Genomic DNA, 21,826 nt, shown 5'->3' with positions numbered 1-21,826 from the left:
TAACCAGGAAGAAATAGAAAATCTTAACAGACCCATCACAAGCACGGAAATTGAAACTGTAATCAAAAATCTTCCAGCAAACAAAAGCCCAGGTCCAGACGGCTTCACAGCTGAATTCTACCAAAAATTAAGAGAAGAGCTAACACCTATCCTGCTCAAACTCTTCCAGAAAATTGCAGAGGATGGTAAACTTCCAAACTCATTCTATGAGGCCACCATCACCCTAATACCAAAACCTGACAAAGATCCCACAAAAAAAGAAAACTACAGGCCAATATCACTGATGAACATAGATGCAAAAATCCTTAACAAAATTCTAGCAATCAGAATTCAACAACACATTAAAAAGATCATACACCATGACCAAGTGGGCTTTATCCCAGGGATGCAAGGATTCTTCAATATCCGCAAATCAATCAATGTAATACACCACATTAACAAATTGAAAAATAAAAACCATATGATTATCTCAATAGATGCAGAGAAAGCCTTTGACAAAATTCAACATCCATTTATGATCAAAACTCTCCAGAAAGCAGGAATAGAAGGAACATACCTCAACATAATAAAAGCTATATATGACAAACCCACAGCAAACATTATCCTCAATGGTGAAAAATTGAAAGCATTTCCTCTAAAGTCAGGAACAAGACAAGGGTGCCCACTTTCACCATTACTATTCAACATAGTTTTGGAAGTTTTGGCCACAGCAATCAGAGCAGAAAAAGAAATAAAAGGAATCCAAATTGGAAAAGAAGAAGTAAAGCTCTCACTGTTTGCAGATGACATGATCCTCTACATAGAAAACCCTAAAGACTCCACCAGAAAATTACTAGAGCTAATCAATGACTATAGTAAAGTTGCAGGATATAAAATCAACACACAGAAATCCCTTGCATTCCTATACACTAATAATGAGAAAACAGAAAGAGAAATTAAGGAAACAATTCCATTCACCATTGCAACGGAAAGAATAAAATACTTAGGAATATATCTACCTAAAGAAACTAAAGACCTATATATAGAAAACTATAAAACACTGGTGAAAGAAATCAAAGAGGACACTAACAGATGGAGAAATATACCATGTTCATGGATTGGAAGAATCAATATAGTGAAAATGAGTATACTACCCAAAGCAATTTATAGATTCAATGCAATCCCTATCAAGCTACCAACAGCATTCTTCACAGAGCTAGAACAAATAATTTCACAATTTGTATGGAAATACAAAAAACCTCGAATAGCCAAAGCGATCTTGAGAAAGAAGAATGGAACTGGAGGAATCAACCTACCTGACTTCAGGCTCTACTACAAAGCCACAGTTATCAAGACAGTATGGTACTGGCACAAAGACAGAAATACAGATCAATGGAACAAAACAGAAAGCCCAGAGATAAATCCACGCACATATGGACACCTTATCTTTGACAAAGGAGGCAAGAATATACAATGGATTAAAGACAATCTCTTTAACAAGTGGTGCTGGGAAATCTGGTCAACCACTTGTAAAAGAATGAAACTAGAACACTTTCTAACACCATACACAAAAATCCATGGAATTTTTTAGGCAAGAATACTGGAGTGGGTAGCCATTCCATTCTCCAAGGGATCTTCCTGCTCCAGGGATTGAACCCATGTCTCCTGCATTGCAAGCAGACTCTTTACCATCTGAGCCACCAGGGAAGCCCTTTTAGATGCCACCGACATATATCTCCTTGTTTCCTGTATAGATATGCCTTAGTATTTTCTTTTCTAGTTAAATAGAATAGTGATTTGGGCATGGGAGTTAGGACCCTCTCATCTGAAGGCAAGCTCTGTGATGGACTGGCCTGAAATGGAAATGAAGGTCAAAAAACAGCTACTAAAGCACTCACTCCTCTCATAGTAGAGCTAAATGCAGACAGAAAGTGTTGAATCTTTAGAAATCTAAGTCGCCAAATGAGCCCAGTTTGCAGGGTGAGAACTGTGCTGCAGACCTGGAGTGATGTCAGTGAGACTGGACTTGCTAATGCTGGTGTATCCTGGTTCTGCAGGAAATTTGCTTTGGTGAATGAAATGGAGCCACTCAGATGGGTAAGTGGATGTTTTGTGTCTATTCATCACGTTGAAGCTGAAACTCCAATCCTTTGGCCACTGATGCGAAGAACTGACTCATCTGAAAAGACCCTGATGCTGGGAAAGACTGAAGGCAGGCGGGGAAGGGGACAACAGGGGATGAGATGGTTGGATGGCATCACCGACTCGATGGACATGAGTTTGAGTGGACTCTGGGAGTTGGTGATGGACAGGGAGGCCTGGCATGCTGCAGTTCATGGGGTTGCAAAGAGTCGGACACGACTGAGCAACTGAACTGAACTGAACATCAGTTCTGAATGGTGAGTTTGGTTCCTGCATCTACTCAGTTGCATTGACTGAGGGTTCTCCAGTCCCAGCACACATGAAAACACCAAGGAATGCTGTGATTCCATTGCTGCTGTGGGCTGCGAACCTGCAGTCATCAGATTTGACTCGTGTCCACCTGTGGTATTTGCCAGTCACTGATTCAGGCAGACCACCCTGTTTTGGTTCTGGCAACATAAGCTTGCACTCAGTCTTCCCAGTAGCTCTCTGACTTACCATGATGTAGGAGGCATTGATGTAGTCTGCGCCTTCACCACTCAGGGATGAAATGCCAACCCTGGATCTTTCCACTGGGAACACAGAACATTCATCATAAACAAGTAAGCTCTAGTTCTATACCTCCTTCCCACCTCCTCAAATGGAAAAATATAGCTGCATTTTGCAAGTTCAGTGTCTTTGACTTTTTAGCTAATTTTTCTATGTATTTTGCCCTCAAAGTTTGAGTCCTTGTTAAGTTATATTATCTGACATAATTAAATGAGTATATTGCTTTTGTTCCAAGATGGAAAAATATTGTTAAATTACCTACAAGGCTTCTATTAATATTATTTTAAAAGTTGGTTTTCCTTTTTCTTCCAAAGTTCAACATAGCTTACCAGGGATGATGGAAGACGTTCTGTTCTTTTCTCTGTTGCATTGCTTTAGGGCTGTAGAATAGTCACTCTGCTGTATATTTGATTGACTCAAGAGCTGAGAAAGAATGTCAAGGGAAAATATAAATCATTTCGTTTAAGCCACTCAAATATTAAACCACACACACACACTCACACACTCATACTCATATTTACACATGTGACTCAACAAAGATAGTTAGTTTAGTTGTGCCCGACTCTTTGCAACCCCATGGACTGCAGCCCATCAGGCTCCTCTGTCCATGAGATTTTCCAGGCAAGGATACTGGAGTGGGTTGACATTTCCTTCTCCAGGGGATCTTCCCAACCCAGGGATCGAACCCGGGTCTCCTGCACTGCAGGCAGATTCTTTACCGACTGAGCTACAAGATATTTGACTTATTTTCCAAGAATTCCTTGAATTAAAGTTGTTTAGGGGACTCCCTGATACATTTATGTTTTATATTCTATTCCAGGAGGGATGGAAGAAGCAGGGAAAGCTTGATACCTAGTTTGACTTTGAGCATTGGGACCCTTCCTCTATGGTTTGTGCTCTCCATGTTCTCTATTTGAATCTCACACTGCAGCTGGAGATAAACTGCATCGTGTGTGTGTGTGTGTGTGTGTGTGTGTGTATATATATATATATATATACACACATACATACATGTTGTTGTTTAGTTGCTAAGTCGTGTCCAGCTCTTTGCGACCCCATGGACTGTAGCCTGCCAGGCTCCCTCTGTCCATTGGATTTTCCAGGTAAGAATACTAGAGTGGTTGCCATTTCCTTCTCCAAGGGATCTTCCGAACCCAGGGATAAAAACCACATCTCCTGCATTGGCAGACAGATTCTTTACCACTGAGTCACCAGGGAAGCCCTTATATATGCATATCGTTTTTTATTCATTATTTTGGGCTTCCCTAGTGTATTCGACTAAAGAGTCCACCTGCAATGTGAGAGAGAATGACAACCCACTCCAGGATTCTCACCTGGAGAATCCCCATGGACAGAGGAGCCTGGTGGGCTACAGTCCATGGGGTCGCAGCGTCGGACATGACTGAGCAACTAAGCACAGCACATTCATTATTTTAATACTTCATCACATAAATAATCTACTTGCTATTTATCTATTCTGCAATTAGTGAATGTTTGCATTACTTTCAACGTTGCTATTTCAAACTTTGTAGCAATGAACAGCACTTGTATATTTCTTAATATGCAGATACGTGAGGGTTTCTATAAAGAATTTGCAGTCATTGGTGTTAAATTTTTGACAGGCTAACAGATGAAAAGTAGTATAGTGTGGTTTTGATTAGCATTTTCTTAATTATAGTGCAATTGTGAATTTTAGTTATTTCTTCTTTGATGATTGCCTTTTCATATTTATATTTCATTTTCATTAATTTGCCGGGGGTTTGATGCCTTAAATGTAAATCTACAGTCTACTAAGAAAGTTGCAAATGTCCTTGTTCTCTTTATCAAATAGACATTTATAACTGAATTACTGTTTTTCCTTAAGATCTTTGTAAATTACATTTTTATTTAAGAAGTTCTTCTCTACCTTCATGTCCTCAAAATACATTTTCCAATATTTTCTTACAGTAGTTATAAAACTATTTCCATTTTAAGAATTTAATCCTTCTTGAATAATTTCAGTGTTTGAGGTACGGTAGATACGTAATTGTACTTGTTTCCACGTGGAAACTGTCCCAGTATCATTTACTGATACTTACAGTCCCTCTTTCTTCACCAATGTTTAATGTCATATCTATCACATAACAATTTCCACATGCACATGGTTCCTCTGGCTGATTTGTCTGTTTTTCAACATTGTCATTCCATAAAAGGTCTTTCACATATAGTTCAAGAAATTTCTATTCCTTATTGTTCAGTATTGCTTTGAATATTTTTGGTTCTTTACTTTTCAATGTAGATTTCAAAATCAGAATCAAACACAAAAGCCTGGCATGAGGTACATTTGTGATAGATATTTGTTGGATACATAGACACGCAATTTCACTTTAAGAATATTTTTCATTGGATAAACCTGAATAAATACCTGTTGTTTATAGGACAGTGTACACACACACACACACACACACAAGCACACACCCCTAAATTTCCCTAGGTAGGATGCTAACAGGAAACAGTCAAATGTCTATCTTTTTAAAATGGATTCTGTTTCATAATTGATATTTTCATTCTGATCCTGAATTACCCAGTATAAGTGATATAAATTCTTTTAGGTAATTGTGTAAGGGGTAAATCATATTTAAGTGAAAATTATGTTGGAAATGGCTAATACATATGTATTTTTTAACTTAGAGAAAAGCCATCTTAGCAACATCCTGTTAATGCTTTATATTTCTTTCTTATCTGTTTCTGGAAGCTGGACTGAGCACTTTTGTTCCTTGAATTGTTTATTAACTACTCAGATAAGTTTAGCTGAATAAACATGTATGTCTCCCTCTCTTCAGATTTTAAGTTCAGGTTCTAAACCTAACCTGTCCCTTACTCCTCCCAGAGCCCAAAAGATGCTGAATGAGAAGGCAGAAAGTCAGGGAATTCATAATGACTACATCTTCTATGTTGTAAGCTGGAGAAAAGAAAGATAAAGAACTTCAATCTCAAGGTTTGTTAACTCTCCTGGGTTTTTCCAGGGCTTCCTGAATTCTTCCTAGATACTCCTTCAGAAGAAACTGGCCCTGCTTCTCTAGCAACCCAGGGAAGTAAGAGGTTGGTATAGGAATAAAAACTAAGATCATGGCGCTGGTCCCATCACTTCATGGAAAATAGATGGGGAAACAATGGAAACAGTAACAGACTTTATTTTATTGGGCTCCAATATCACTGCAGGTATGAAATTAAAAGATGCTTACTCCTTGGAAGAAAAGCTATGATAAATCTAGACAGTATATTAAAAGGCAGAGGCACCACTTTGGAGACAATGATTTGATTAGTCAAAGCTATGGTTTTTCCAGAAGTCATGTATGAATGTGAGAGTTGGACCATAAAGAAGACTGAGCGCCAAAGAAGTGATGCTTTTGAACTGTGGTGGTAGAGGAGACTTTTGAGAGTCCCTTAGGCAGCAAGGAGATCAAAACAGTCAACCCTAAAGGAAATCAACCCTGAATATTCATTGGAAGGACTGATGCTGAAGCTGAAACTCCAATCCTTTGGCCACCTGATGTGAAGAGCTGACTCATTTGAAAAGACCCTGATGCTGGGAAAGATTGAAGGCAAGAGGAGAAGGGGACGACAGAGAATGAGATAGTTGATGGCATCACCGACTCAATGGACATGAGTTTGAGCAAACTTTGGGAGACAGTAAAGGACAGGGAAGCCTGGCATGCTGCAGTCCATGGGGTCGCAAAGAGTCGGACATGACTGAGTGACTGAACAACAACAGGAATAATAGACAATAAAACAACATAGCCTTCGTTCCTCTGGAAAGCCACAACTCTTTTAATCTCCCTATCTCCACCAGCAGGTCTGATAACAACTGCTTTCTGAATTCTTTGCTCACTGGTTTCTGGAAATCAGACAGCTAAGTTAAGTTGTGGGAGGTAGGATGTTGAACAAAGCATGCTCCCCTTGTGTAGCTGACTGCCTTGTGACAGGGTGGGAGGCAGAAACTGGGGTTGAAGAAGCTATTCTTACGGGGTGGCCTATTCTAGTCCAAGGCTTCAAGTGAGACAGATTCTTCCAGGGAGCAGCACAGACAGCCGGAGTCGCAGCACTCGTGGTTAAGTGGTCTGGTTTTCTTAAAGTGAGAAGAGCACTTAGACTGTCTGTGTTAGAAGTTCTGCCTGTTCATCCTGCTCTACTCTGTGCCCTCTGTTTCCTGGACAATGCCTGCATTTCTAGGGTTTCTGGGAACTTTCCCTCTTGCGACTCTAAGGTTCTCATTGAAATTTACTAAGTGGCTTTGTGGCCGGTTGTAAAGAACACAGTATAGCCACTGGACCAACAGAGTACCGAGCCTGTCCACATGGCCTTGTCCACTCAAATGAGGAGATGCAGGAACATGCCAACCCATGGTGACACCCGAGAGAGGGACTCTGAAGAGAACTCACCTTGAATTGTTTCTCTAGCTTTGTTTTGCCAGTTGGTCCAGGAATGAGGAGCCCATTAACATAGGCATGGATGTGGCTGTCTGGGACCTCAGTTTCTTTACTGAGTATGGCCTCTACCAGCGCATCATGAATGAAGACATACTGTTCCTGGCAAAACAATGACAAACAGGAACATCACTATAGGCTCTCCCTATACATGAAAAGTTCTTGCAAGCGTTAGTCGTTCAGTTGTGTTTGACTTTTCGCAACCCCATGGACTGTAGACCACCAGCCTTTGCTGTCCATGGGATTCTCCAAGCAAGAATGCTGGAGTGGGTAGCCATTTCCTTCTCCAGGAGATCTTCCTGACCCAGGGATTGAGCCCAATCTCCTGTACTGCAGGCAGATTCTTTATCATCTGAGCCACCAAGTGTCTCGGCACAAAACTAGTATTTTCCTGGAACTTCCTTGGTGTTCCAGACCCACGGGGGTCTGCACGCCCAATGCAGAGGGCCTGGGTTCAATCCTTGATCAGGGAACTAGATCCCACGTGTGGCAACTAAGAGTTTGAGGGCCGTAACTGAGATCCCCCATGCCACAATTAAAACCCAGTGCACACAAAACAAATTAAATTTTTTTTTTTTGAAAGTAGTATCTTTCATTGACAGACAAAGAGTTTTACAAAGTGGGAGGGAGAACTCACAGAGGTTGCTTACCAGTCCTGGCAGGAAGTCAGATGGAGGAAAAGGAGTAATACAGAAAGAACACAACTGTTTCCACTCTCATCTCTTTATTTCATGTGCATTGACATTTAGAGAAGGAGACCACTGGAAGATTTTGGGAGGCAAAGCAATGTCTTACCTGAGACCCTCTTCCATATTTTGCACTAACTTCCCTACTTCTGATGGGTCTTTCCCTTCTGTCCATTCCAGTTTTCCTTTTAGCCAGTTAAATGTAATTCAGCAGAATTATCTATACGTTTTTAATAGTTATCTTCTATTTCATGGATGGGACTCTTCCCTGGTCTTATCTAACTAGAATGTCATCTCCTTGATGGATTGAAGTTTGATTGGTTTCAAAGCCATTCAGTCATAGGTTTCTTATTGTTTTCAAGCTGCCATCCATAGTTTTCAATTTAAATCCATTTTTATTTAGAAATAGTGAAAATAAAACACAGGTATGGAGACTTTGTCCTGTGTCACATATGGGCAAATGAAATGGGCTTAAAATAGAATTTAATTTGAGCATGCATGTGCGCTAAATTGCTTCAGTTGTATCCAACTCTTTGCGACCCTACAGACTATACCCCACCTGGCTCCTCCGTCCATGGGATTCTCCAGGCAAGAATACCAGAGTGAGTTGCTATTTCCTCCTCCAGGGGATCTTCCCGACCCAGGGATCAAACCCGACTCTCTTATGTCTCCTGCATTAAAGCCCTAATTTGAGCATAATTCATATTATTTAAATAGGAGAATGAATCTATTTGCTCACTACACACAGGAAATAGATATGCTGAAACCCTAACCTCCTAGTACCTCAGAATGTGACCTTATTTGTAAACAGAGATGATGCAGATGTCGTTAGTTAAATGAGGTAGGCTGACATCCTTATAAGAAAGGGGAAATTTGGACACAGACACAGGGGGAAGACAGCCGTGTGAAGATACAGGCAGAGACTGGAGTTAGGCTGATAAATCCAGGGAAATATGAGACTATCAGAAACTTGAAGAGACATGGAAGGATCCTTCCTTAGAGGATGTGGAGGGAGCATGGCCCTGCTGCCCACACCTTGATTTTGGACTTCTATCCTCCAGAACTAGGAGATGATACATTTCTGTTGTTTTAAGCCACCCAGTTCATAGCACTTTATCAAGGGGTGCCCCATGGGACTAACGAATCTGGTAATACAGACTCTGGTCTATCCAGCATTTAGGGACATTTCCAATCCTTAGATAAATTAAATTATAAATTAAATTATCCTCCTTATCATACCTCAGTTTGCACCAAGTAATTTCTTTGTGAACGAATGTGTTTTAAAAAGCCAAATACATTGACGGTTCCTTCATGTTGAATCTGCTGCAGCATGCTGTCTAGCACAATGTATGTGCCCGTTCTTCCAACTCCAGCACTGAGGAGCACACAAAGAAAGAGCTCGTTCAACGTCAAGTATCAAGTACATTTGACGATCGGTCACAACTGGCTGTCTTGTAAATTAATTTCCTTTTCCAAGCCACTTAGTAGGTAATTTAGCAGTCCCCAAAGTAAGCAGCTTAAGAGTTAAGCAGAATGCTTCAAATAACAAAGTTTTCTCTTTTCTTTTTTGCCAACAGGTCAAACTCCAAAGCAATCTGATCATTTCTGTTGGAGACTTTTTATGTTCAATCATTACAGTTATTATTCAGCTTATATGATACAATGAAAATATTATGTATCAGAGTCTAGCAAACAGACATTTAATTTGAGAAAAATGAAAACATCAGCTTCTCCAAACTCTGAAAAGACAAGGTCTCCAGGTCGGTACTGTCAGGTAAACAGGTTTGTAAAGGTTTCTGCATTAATGGGAAGAAAGCGTTTGTGAAGGCTTTCAGCTGAGAATATCATTTCCCTGAGATGGTGAGGAATAAAGCATAACTTCAGTCATTTCTAAAGGGCCATTATCTATCGACTTCTTCAAAGCCTCTAGCAGAGGGACAGTATTCAGAGACACGGATTCCTTTCAAACGCTCTGACGAGTAGGAAGTACTACAGTGAAGAATTAGCAGCTGCTCTCAAAATGCTCTGGGCCTCCTCCATTCACCAGGAAACAATCTCTGACCTTCAGAGCTATTTTTCTTGCATCTTCCTGTTTCCCTCAACTTCCAGGCTCAGATAAAAAACCTGAGGATAGATCTCTCAAACTTTGTCTGAGCCTAACTCCTGAAATAGGTAATTAGAATGTGTGAGATACACTGCATATCAAAGGAAAACACTTGTTTCTGTAAAAATACAGATGCTGCTTTGACAAAAGTGCTCCACGTAGAAGCGAATTAGATTTTTGTGGTTAGCACTCAGTAAATATTAACTGCTATTTTTGTTTTAATTGAAAGATATTAAATTAAATCCTCTAATCCATTTTTCTCTTTCTTTGAAATATCATTATTTCTATTAATCCATCCTGTCTTGGAAGTACCTGGGCTTTCAATAGGATGTATTAGAAAGAACTCAGGAATATGAGTTTTGACCCCAAACTGTTTAAAAACAAATTAAAAGTATTTTCCTGAATTCCTCACATTTTGTGGGCTTTGATTCTTCTAATATAAACCTGGCTTATGAAGTCTACAATAGACTATTAACTCCTAGGAACATGGGTTGCATCTCAAGGATTTTTATCTCACACTATATTGTAATAAATGTTTGTTTAATTACAAGACATTGTTCTGCCTGCTTCACACCTTTCATAAGTTGAAATCCAATTACACAATCACATAGAATAATATACATCATAGAAATAACTGGTGCTTTGAAACATTCAGGAATCCAATTCTGAGTCTGGCATACTCACTTCCTAGGGACCAATATTTCACGCCCCTCCCTTCGTGAAATCATTTCCATTTTGGCAAAACCTTTGTTGCACTGATTCCCTTTTTATTAGCATAAGCAATTCTATGGGTTTACAACCCGGCGCTGAAACTCACCTGCAGTGGACAACAACAGGCCCTACTGCGTGGCGCTTGGCACGCGAGGCCTTTCTCACGAAGGTTAGCACGGGCAGCGAGTACTCAGGCACTCCCATGTCAGGCCACTGAGTGTAGTGGTACTGGGTAACCACGCGCCCACTGGGTCTTCCTTTCTGGGAACCCTAAGAGAGACCAGACAGCTATCAGCTAATTACAGGAACACACACAAATGGGGTCCTTAAACATCAACTTAGGATTCAGAGCTTGATACTGGTGGTTCATGCTGCTGCTGCTGCTGCTAAGTTGAGTCAGTCGTGTCGGACTCTGTGTGACCCCATAGACGGCAGCCCAACAGGCTCCTCTGTCCCTGGGATTCTCCAGGCAAGAAAACTGGAGTGGGTTGCCATTTCCTTCTCCAATGCATGAAAGTGAAAAGTGAAAGTGAAGTTGCTCAGTCGTGTCTGACTCTTAGCGACCCCATGGACTGTAGCCTACCAGGCTCCTCCGTCCATGGGATTCTCCAGGCAAGAGTACTGGAGTGGATTGCCATTGCCTTCTCCGGCTGGTGGTTCATAACAAAGCTCAAAAAAGTACATCGTCATTTGTGATGGTTAATTTCACATATCAACTTGGTTAGGCAATGGTGGTCACTAGCTTGGTCAAACCAGTCACAACAAATGTTACCATCAAGGTATTTTTTAAGATATGATTGACATCTAAACCAGTAAGACTTCCAGTAAAGTGGGTGAGGCTCGGAAATATCAGTTAAAGAACTCGAGAGCAAAGACTGAGGTTTCCTGAAAAAGAAGGTATTCTCAAGACTGCAATGTAGAAATCTTGCCTGAATTTCTAGCTTGGAATAAATTCTTAAAGAAAAAAAAAAAAAACCTCTCTCTCTAAATACATATATATTTATATAAACATACATATGTTTTTCTAAGGAACTCTGACTTATAACTTGCTCTTTTTCCTTTCCTCCTCCTTCTCAGTTTCCACTATTTTAGTTGGATGTGCAGTCATCATATGGCACAAGAACTGTTGTTCGTGTTTCACTGAAACTATTGGCACTACAGGGAATGCGGTGCCAAAGCCACATCTGGGATTAAGAGGTTTGGAAGACACCTTTGGGATGGAGCTGTAGCTGTGATAAGAACAGTTTTCTTGTCTTTTTTGACTGTGCTGGGTCTTCTTGGTGGTGCATGGGCTTCTCATTGCGGTGGCTTCTCTTGTGGAGCAGGCACCCCAGGCTCATGGGCTCAGTAGCTGCAGTGCGGGAGCTTAGTTGCCCCACGACATGTAGGATCTCAGTTCCCTGGCCAGGGTTCCCACCCACATCTGTTGTATTAGAAGATGGATTCTTAACCACTGGACCACCAGGGAAGTCCCAATTAAGAACTCTCAGTGCTTTTACTTACATGTATTTTTACTCTGTTTTGGTTATATCACTTGTTCCCTTTAAACAAGATGGTATGATGGACCGAGATGTAGAATTCAATTGATGGTATCCATCATGTGTGGACTCACCTTTTTGATCTTTGTGTTTCTTAGAGTAAAATTCCTCACAGTATAATAAGCAAGCACTTGAATACTCTTTTGAGTGACCAGAAAGTTCCCATACTCTTCACTGCCATCCACAGGCCAGTACTGGTCACACTTTCTCTGTGAAAGAGAAAGGAAAAATGCTATTTTCATATTTCAAATGCTTAGTCTAAGTCACCCCTGAAATCAGTAAAGATCTGATACCATGACACCCTTATTCTTCTAAACAATTTCTTTCCTTTCTCAGTGACTGTGAGTTAGTTGTAGAGAAGAGAAAAGAGAGAGCTATGGGGCTGAAAGACCTGAGATGATGGATCCAAACTCCTCCCTCTTTAGGATGAGAAAAGTGAGGCCAGATGTCCTGAGTCACTGTGAAGCCAGGACTAGAATCCAGCTCCTGTGAATTAAAATCTACTTCACTCTGCATAGCTTTTCAATGAACCTCATTTGCTTTTTCTCATGGAATGAAGAATGCATTTAAATAACCCATAGCTTAATATATAGTGAAGATTTGACCTCTGTTTCCCTTTATTTTTATTTATTTATTTATTTTAAATGTATTTATTCATCATTGGAGGGTAACTGTTTTAAAATATTTTTGTTGGTTTCTTCCATGCATCAATGTGAATTAGCCATAGGCATACACATGTCCCTTCCCTTTTGAACCTCCCTCCCACCTCCCACCCCATCCCACCCTCCTGGGTAATCACAGAGCACCCAGTTGAGCTCCCTGCATCATACAGCAAATTCCCACTGGCTGTCAATTTTACATATGGTAATGTATATGTTTCAATGCTACCATTTCTCTTTAGCTGTTTTATCTACTAGAAAGAAATCCTGATGAGCTTTCCTAACTTTTGCTGCTTCCTAACGCTGACTCAATCACAAATAACTTAAAGCACTTCCAATCGCTATCTTGGGGAGGGCATAAAAGATAACCTACATACCCTTCCTTTCTCCACAAGGTTCGTTATCATGACAATAACTTCCACATTATGCTCCCATATCATTCTCCAGAAATCTTCGGCTGTGGATTTCAGTGGGCCTTGGGCAGCAATGTAAGCTTTTGGTCTGTTGTAGCCCTGAAGAGACAAATGACAAATGTTTCTCATTAACACATTTGTATGCCATTTTTACCTGTTCAGTTTCTAAGATCAGCACAGTTTTACTATCAAAGAAAACCATTAAAAAAATACTTCAAAGCCAGAAAAATGTACTAGCACAGCAAAGACAACAATTCTTCTTTAACTATGGTATATATATATATATAGTCTTTGCATTGACACAACCATTGTTCTTTGCACCTCCAGTCTTAGTGCATTTAATCCAAGTCTGTTTACTGTGCTTAATATCTGGTCCTTAATTGTGCAGCTTTGAAATGTGTTTGAGGCATTAGGGCGCAGTTGTCTGTAATCAGGAAACCTTTGGTGTTTTCTCCTTATGGTAGACCTGAGCAATGCTAATCATTCACAGCTATCTTCACTTATTACCTGCTGTTGGCCAAGTGTACAAACATTAACCCTAATCCATAATTTACATGCAAAATGGAAGAATCATTCTTAATTTGGGGATAAGCAAGCTGAAGCTCAGAAGAGTTAAATGGCTTTCCAAGCTTTCAGTTGGCCAATGGCAGAGTTGCAATTCAGAGCCAGTTCCAAGTCCAAAGCCCATATTCAGTCTGACGCACACACTCACAGACATGGAAGCCTGAAGTGACTGCCTAAAACAAACCCACTGGATACTTATATTTGGTGCTCACTTCTTTGAATTAGGGAGCTTCCCTGGGGGGTCAGATGGTAAAAGGGTCTGCTTGCAACTCGGAAGACCCAGGTTTGATCCCTGGGTAGGGAAGATTTCCTGGAAAAGGAAACGGCAACCCACTCCAGTACTCTTGCCTGGAAAATTCCATGGATGGAGGAGCCTCAAAGGCCATAGCTCATGGGGTCACAAAAAGTCAGAACGGACTGAGCAACTTCACTTTCACTTTCTTTCTTTGAATTAACTATTTCTTTCTTTAAATTAACCTGAAGGCAGCTAGACTGTAAGGTCAGTGTCAGGAAAATAACCGAGTTCCACTGGCATTCAGCTGACCACCGGGAAACAGCAGGAAGTGACTCAGTGGTCTACAGCCCCTGGAGATCGCCAGTAAGTTTCACAAAGCTGGGTATCCCGATACATGCCCAAGGTTATAAAGGCTGGTTACTGGTATAGTAATCACATGTTTGCCTTTTAGCCAGTTCTTCTGTGGGAACTTTGCAATCAAAATTTATTGATTATCTGCTATCTACATAATTTTGCAGTAGGGACTATGGGATGGAAATGCCAAACAAGCACTGATCCTACACCTTTTAATTTAAGGAGTTACAAACTTATCAGAATACATACATCCTACCTTGCATGTACATTCTCAGCCCAAATTCCCTCTCTCACCTAGGAAATAAACCAGAGCTTGAGTGCCATTCAATCTGAAAACCTTTAGCCATGGGATCTCTTACTGCTGATTTGTATTTTTTATCTTTCACATAATATATGTTAAGCACTATTATGTGTACAATACTCTGGTATAATATATTCACAATCTAATATAATTTTCATAAATTTTATTTTAAATATGCTTACATCAACATAATTGGCATTGATGTAATCAGTCAGTTTGCCATCCTTTTCAGCAAGTTGTGCGAGTTTAACCCTACTATGATCATCTGTAATAGAAAAAGAAAGTATTTCACTACATCATGAACTGCTTTTCAGCATAAAGGTCATTTACATTTACATGATCATTTATCAAATACAATTGAAACCAGAGCAAACATCATTTACTTTAGTTGGCTTCTGGAAGATACAAAGATGACAAAAACATAGATAAATATAGATGACAACAAAAACCATTTCTTTCAGGAAGGTTTCCAATATAGAAGGTGGGAATGGACATATACACAAAAAAGAATGTTTGGGTGTCAAGAGAGAAGTGCAGAGTCCTAGGGGAACACTGGTTTGGGATGAAAATAAACCTTTTCATAGAGGTTGACTCCTAAACTTGGCATTTTAGATGGGCTTCTAAAGGTAGATACTGGGGCTATGAACACTGTAGAGCCAGTGAAGGGGAGAGAACAAGCTAAGGAAGGATGGTAGCATGGATGCTTTGAAAAGGAGGCTGACAGAGTAAAAGAAAGTAGAGAAGGAAGCAGGAGGGCTCCAGGGAGTTTCTGTGATTAGTTACAGCAGGCAGCTCTTTCAAGGGAAGACCTCAAAGAGGAACTACTGCAAAGGGAGGCAGGAGAACAACTGGCCAAGAATGAAGGGCATGGATCCTGCACTGTCAGTGAAGATGGCATGAAGACCATGGTAACTTGTACATAGTTCAGTCACTCAGTCGTGTCTGAGTCTTTGCAACCCCATGCACTGCACCACGCCAGGCCTCCCTGTCTACCACCAACTCCCGGAGATTACCCAAACTCATGTCCATTGAGTCGGTGATGCCCTCCAACCATCTCATCCTCTGTCGTCCCCTTCTCCTCCTGCCCTCAATCTTTCCCAGCATCAGGGTCTTTTCCAATGAGTCAGCTCTTTGCATCAGGTGACCAAAGTATTGGAGTTTCAGCTTCAACATCAGTCCTTCCAATGAACACTCAGGACTGATCTCCTTTAGGATGGACTGGTTGGATCTCCTTGCAGTCCAAGGGACTCTCAAGAGTCTTCTCCAACTCCACAGTTCAAAAGCATCAATTCTTCAGCGCTCAGCTTTCTTTATAGTTCAACTCTCACATCCATACATGACCATTGGAAAAACCATAGCCTTGACTAGATGGACCTTTGTTGGCAAAGAAATGTCTCTGCTTTTGAATATGCTGTCTAGGTTGGTCTTAACTTTCCTTCCAAGGAGTGTCTTTTAATTTCATGGCTACAATCACCATCTGCAGTGATTTTGGAGCCCCCTGCAAAATAAAGTCTGCCACTGTTTCCACTGTTTCCTCATCTATTTCCCATGAAGTGATGGGACCAGATGCCATGATCTTCATTTTCTGAATGTTGAGCTTTAAGCCAACTTTTTCACTCCCCTCTTTCACTTTCATCAAGAGGCTCTTAGTTCTTCACTTTCTGCCATAAGGGTGGTGTCATCTGCATATCTGAGGTTATTGATATTTCTCCTGGCAATCTTGATTTCAGCTTGTGCTTCCTCCAGCCCAGCATTTCTCATAGTTATACATAGTGCATGGTCATAATTAAATGTGTTGAAATGAGGAGTTTTGGAATAACTTCAGTTCTACAGAGAAACTATGTTTGGAGGAACTGCTTAATAAGAAAGCAAAGCATCACTAGAAGGACACTTGGTGGTTTCCCTGGGCAGACTAGTTTTTTCAAGGATGAAGAAATGAATACAGACCAAATGAGATATTCTGGAATAGTAATACTTTGGTGATATTGCAGCTCACAAAGATGCAGGAAATGTACACAGAAACAGATGTGTGACCATGGAAAGATGGCTTCAATGCCACGCTGACCTATTTTTGTATTTCGGTGCTGAAGGGTCTTACTGGTAAACTTTCTGGTTTTTTTCTTCATCTGTAAAGTAGAAATGTTATTACCTATCTTGCCAGGTTCTTTCAGGGATGAAATGAAATAACAGATTTATTTATTTAATTCACTTAAAATATTTTTAAATTAATTTTTTTCTTTCTTTTTTAAAATATAAATTTATTTTATTGGAGGTTAATTACTTTACAATATTGTATTGGTTTTGCCATACACTGACATGAATCCACCACGGGTGTACACATGTTCTCCATCCTGAACCCCCCTCCCATCTCCCTCCCCATACCATCCCTCTGGGTCATCCCAGTGCACCAGCCCCAAGCATCCTGTATCATGCATAGAACCTGGACTGGCGATTCATTTCATATATGATATTATACATGTTTCAATGCCATTCTCCCAAATCTTCCCACCCTCTCTCTCTCCCACAGAGTCCAAAAGACTGTTCTGTACATCTGTGTCTCTTTTGCTGTCTCTCATACAGGGTTATTATTACCATCTTTCTAAATTCCATATATAAGCATTAGTATACTGTATTGGTGTTTTTCTTTCTGGCTTACTTCACTCTATATAATAGGCTCCAGTTTCATCCACCTCATTAGAACTGATTCAAATGTATTCTTTTTAATGGCTGAGTAATACTCCATTGTGTATATGTACCACAGCTTTCTTATCCATTCATCTGCTGATGGACATCTAGGTTGCTTCCTAAAATTAATTTTTATTGGAGTATGATTTACTGGAGTTGATTTACAGTGTTTTGTTAGTTTCTGCTATATAGCAAAATGAGTCAGTTGAAATAACAGATTTACAGTGCCAGGCATATAGTAGGTGTTCAACAAATGTTAATCTCCATTCCCTTCTTAATTACTGGTAGGGATTTTCTATTTGGGCTTCCCTGGGGCTCAGTGGTAAAGAATATGCCTGCAATGAAGAAGTCATGGGTTCTATCCCTGGGTTGAGAAGATCCCCTGGAGGAGGGTATGGCAACCCACTCCAGTATTTCTGCCTGGAGAATCCCATGGACAGAGGAGCCTGGTGGATGAAAGTCCATAGGGTCGCAAAGCATTGGACACAACTGAATCAACTTAGCATGCACCCATGCATTTTCTATTTAGCTTGTAGAGGAAATGGTCTAACAACCACTTCACTCTAAGAAGCAATTGAATACAGCTGAGCTTTTACATGTAGTAAGACAGTTGCTTCCACTGAGGAGGCCAAACATGAAGCAGAATCTTCTATCAACATTGAAAAATTGGTGTAAACCTTGTAGGGAAAAAAACCAACATCTATGCAAACTACTTAGCAGTGTGATCATAAAAGTTTCCATTCCAGAAACTAGGATGGAACCAGAATTTAAACAACCATGCTGTAACACCATGTTCACACAAATCTAGGAAGACTTACTGAATATATAAGAAAGGAAGTAAGTTGAAGTTTTGGGGAAGAATGAAGATGGATTTCAAGAGATGAGGGGGATATAAAGGAAAATAAAAGGGAACAGATGTAAACAAGACCTGCTGTAAGAAGATGGAAGAAACATGATAATTTCATAGGAAAATAAATAGGTATACTTGCCCTAAAGAAAAGAGCCAGACACCTATTCATGGAGGAGAAAAGGGCAATAAAAGGAGAGAAGAAATAAAAAGAAAGAATCCAACTAACCTTTTATCAGCCCCCAGGGAGAATGGCAAGAGAGGAACAGAAACATTAGGGGAAAAAAAAGAGTCTAAAGAAAATCCCTTTTGGTTAGTAAATTCACATAATGGGGATCTCAAGTGAAAATAGAACAACGGAATAGAAACAATGACAGAAAACATAAGAACAAATTTACAGGCTATGAGGTCTGAAGAAAGGACTGGATTAAAACACGAGTTTATTTTGTTCAAAAGAAATAGATGCCATTAATTGCATTTAAGCTGGAGTAGTTAAACGATATGTATTATCTAACACAAGTCTCATGTCCTGATACAAAGGTCCTGAAACAGCTTCACTGAGGTTCACTGTCAGAGAACTTCAGGACACTGAATTAAAAGCACTGCAATGATAAGGTCAGAGTTGAGTGAAGGATATACTTACAGGCAACAATATTTATGTATCGGTTCTTGTGCTTATTGTCGGGGTGATTGGAGCTGTCTGCTGTGATACCTAAATCAACAGTACAGCTCTGCACCTCCTGTAAAGAAATTGCATGGGTAACATTTTAATACACATCCTTTCAAACAAAGTGCCTTAAAATACACTAAGGAAGACAACAAACAAAACAATCTATCAAAAAAAAATTTTTACATGTTATATCAACTATTTCTTGGCTATAAGAAAATGCAGTGAAATAATGCCTTACCTGGTAAAACTCTTTCAGTGTCTAATGAGGGAATGAATGCCAAAAAAGTAAAGAAATCAAATTCCACAGCACACGACAAATGAGAAAAAAAAGTGTTCATATTAGGTTTACAATGGAAAACCATGATCATGCAATAAATACATTTGTCAAATACTAACACAACAGAATGTTTCAAACAGTTGCATGCAAATCAAAATTTCTAACAGTTCGGAACCTTAAAATCATGTAAAAGGAAAAAATAACACTTTTAAAAGGGGACAGTGGTATAATAATATGATGAATTTTTAAAATGTTGATGAGAAAAACCACATATTTGATGATACATTTTGACATATGAGTCAGATTTGCTAATATTCAAATACAATTGTATTTGATCATGATAGAATTAATTGAAACTGAATTAGTGATACTTTTTTTGTTGTTGATTTTGAGTAATTTTAAGACTAAACAGCATCCTTAATTAGGTGGTTTGTAACAGATTTAGAGTTGTCAACACATTAGACATCTCCTACAGTTTTTTATCATATATATTATGTCTTTGGAAATAAAATTTAAATAGTATAACTTTCTACACACTTAATTAGTAGACTTCTTATTAATTAAAATAAAACCTCAATGAGTCGAGAAAAATTATTCCTGCCATTTAGCTTTTAAAAAGAATTAAAATCCTTCTAAGGGATATCGTCTATCTAAATATATTAGTTTGGAATTTTCAATTATTTAGTACACATTAAGATAATAACATGAAAGCCTTATAATTTTTGAGAAAATATACAATCTAAATATAAATCTGATTCATTGGCAAAATGGCTCAGCCCTTTACTAAACAAGCATCCCAAGGCCTCTTGTGCAGCAAGTCATTCTGATTCTAGATTTAAAAACAATTTAATATATGACCCACTTAAAAGGTACAGAATTATTAAGCTACATATTAAGTTAATAAAAAGCTTTCTTCAATCAGTGAGTTAAGAGCAATGGAATTAAGAATATACTTTTTGAGTAAAAGTGTAAGGCTATTTTATTAATTTAATCATCATGAACTGCCTAATACTATTTAAAATTATTTATGATTTTATAATTATGAAAACTGTGTATCTACTTTTGTATTTATGCTATCAGCAACTTTTACAATAAATTGTCTATTTTTCCTCATGGTTTTTAACATCTTGAATGTTAGACCCATCCTTAATATATTCTCCTTTTTGCAACTAGGATTTTGTTTGATCGATGCCTGATAGTTTCTGTAAGTTCATACTGCACCACCTAGTAACCTCTGTTATGATAGGAAAAAATAATTTGATGTTTTAAAAATATAATTCTTCATATTATTCCATTTTGTTTAGTAGTCACCTCATAGTACTTTCTTATTCAATATAGCTATGACTTAGATTTCTTTTAAGATTAAATTAGCTGACTTTTACTGTTTTTAATTTAGTGAAAACATATATTTCATTTATCTTTCCTTTGGTTTTTTTAAAGCTTTCTAATCTCTGGCATTTTCCTTCCATAACTATGCTCTTGGGGATCCGATTCATGGGAAGAAGTTGCGGGGTGTATTAGGTACTGTGGTATAGCCTCTGATCAGGGTCAGATATCAAAGGGCTTCAAAGAGGGACGTCGATTGAGTACTTGGAGAGGCTGTGGTTGGGCTGGGGAGCCCCTGATTTCTAGAATGGAAAGGACAAGAGTGTTAGATTTCAATCCCAGCCCTGCTATTTGCTTGAATGCTCAATTGTGACTCTTTGGGACCCTATGGACTGCAGCCTGCTAGTCTCCTTTGTCCATGGGATTTCCCAGCCAAGAATACTGGAATGGATTGCCATTTCTTTTTCTAGGCTATCTTCCTGACCTGCAGATAGAACCTATATTTCCTGCATCTCCTTTTTTTTGCCTTTTCATACTGTTCATGGGGTTCTCAAGGCAAAAAGACAGGACACTGAAAGATGAGCTTCCCAGGTCGGTAGGTGCCCAATATGCTACTGGAGATCAGTGGAGAAATAACTCCAGAAAGAATGAAGCGATGGAGCCAAAGCAAAAACAACACACAGTTGTGGATGTGACTGGTGATGGAAGCAAGGTCCGATGCTGTAAAGAGCAATACTGCATAGGAACCTGGAATGTTAGGTCCATGAATCAAGGCAAATTGGAAGTGATCAAATAGGAGATGGCAAGAGTGAACGTCAACATTCTAGGAATCAGTGAACTAAAATGGACTGGAATAGATGAATTTAACTCAGATGACCATTGTATCTACTACTGTGGGCAGGAATCACTTAGAAGAAATGGAGTAGCCATCATAGTCAACAATAGAGTCCAATATGCAGTACTTGGATGCAATCTCAAAAACGACAGAATGATCTCTGTTTGTTTCCAAGGCAAACCATTCAATATCATGGTAATCCAAGTCTATGCCCTGACCAGTAATGCTGAAGAAGCTGAACAGTTCTATGAAGACCTACAACACCTTTTAGAACTAACACCCAAAAAAGATGTCCTTTTCATCATAGGGGACTGAAATGAAAAAGTAGGAAGTCAAGAAACACCTGGAGTAACAGGCAAATCTGGCCTTGGAGTACAGAATGAAGCAGGGCAAAGGCTAATAGAGTTTTGCCAAGAGAACGCAGTGGTCATAGCAAACACCCTCTTCCAACAACACAAGAGAAGACTCTACACATGGACATCACC

General features: G+C 39.4%; 1 protein-coding gene across 5 annotated transcripts in view; it reads right to left on the bottom strand.

Moving 5' to 3' along the window:
* The window catches only part of PTPRZ1 (protein tyrosine phosphatase receptor type Z1), a 210,330-nt gene that overhangs the window by 11,108 nt on the left and 177,396 nt on the right, over positions 1–21,826 (bottom strand). For 3 of the 5 annotated variants that reach the window (XM_025291412.3, XM_025291414.3, XM_006051535.4), the window contains exons 16-25: positions 19,142–19,162; positions 18,877–18,973; positions 14,884–14,966; positions 13,212–13,346; positions 12,250–12,384; positions 10,744–10,907; positions 9,062–9,197; positions 7,092–7,238; positions 3,000–3,093; positions 2,620–2,693 (exon numbers count right to left, since the gene is read on the bottom strand). In XM_025291412.3, the coding sequence (XP_025147197.3) occupies positions 2,620–2,693; positions 3,000–3,093; positions 7,092–7,238; positions 9,062–9,197; positions 10,744–10,907; positions 12,250–12,384; positions 13,212–13,346; positions 14,884–14,966; positions 18,877–18,973; positions 19,142–19,162 (1,086 nt within the window). The remainder of the gene's footprint in view (positions 1–2,619; positions 2,694–2,999; positions 3,094–7,091; positions 7,239–9,061; positions 9,198–10,743; positions 10,908–12,249; positions 12,385–13,211; positions 13,347–14,883; positions 14,967–18,876; positions 18,974–19,141; positions 19,163–21,826) is intronic. The other 2 variants (XM_025291413.3, XM_025291415.3) reach the window with 1 other exon arrangement.

Source organism: Bubalus bubalis, chromosome 8, assembly GCF_019923935.1.
Source record: "Bubalus bubalis isolate 160015118507 breed Murrah chromosome 8, NDDB_SH_1, whole genome shotgun sequence".
In the NCBI taxonomy this organism is placed as follows: domain Eukaryota; kingdom Metazoa; phylum Chordata; class Mammalia; order Artiodactyla; family Bovidae; genus Bubalus; species Bubalus bubalis.
This window is presented reverse-complemented; position numbering and strand designations above follow the sequence as displayed.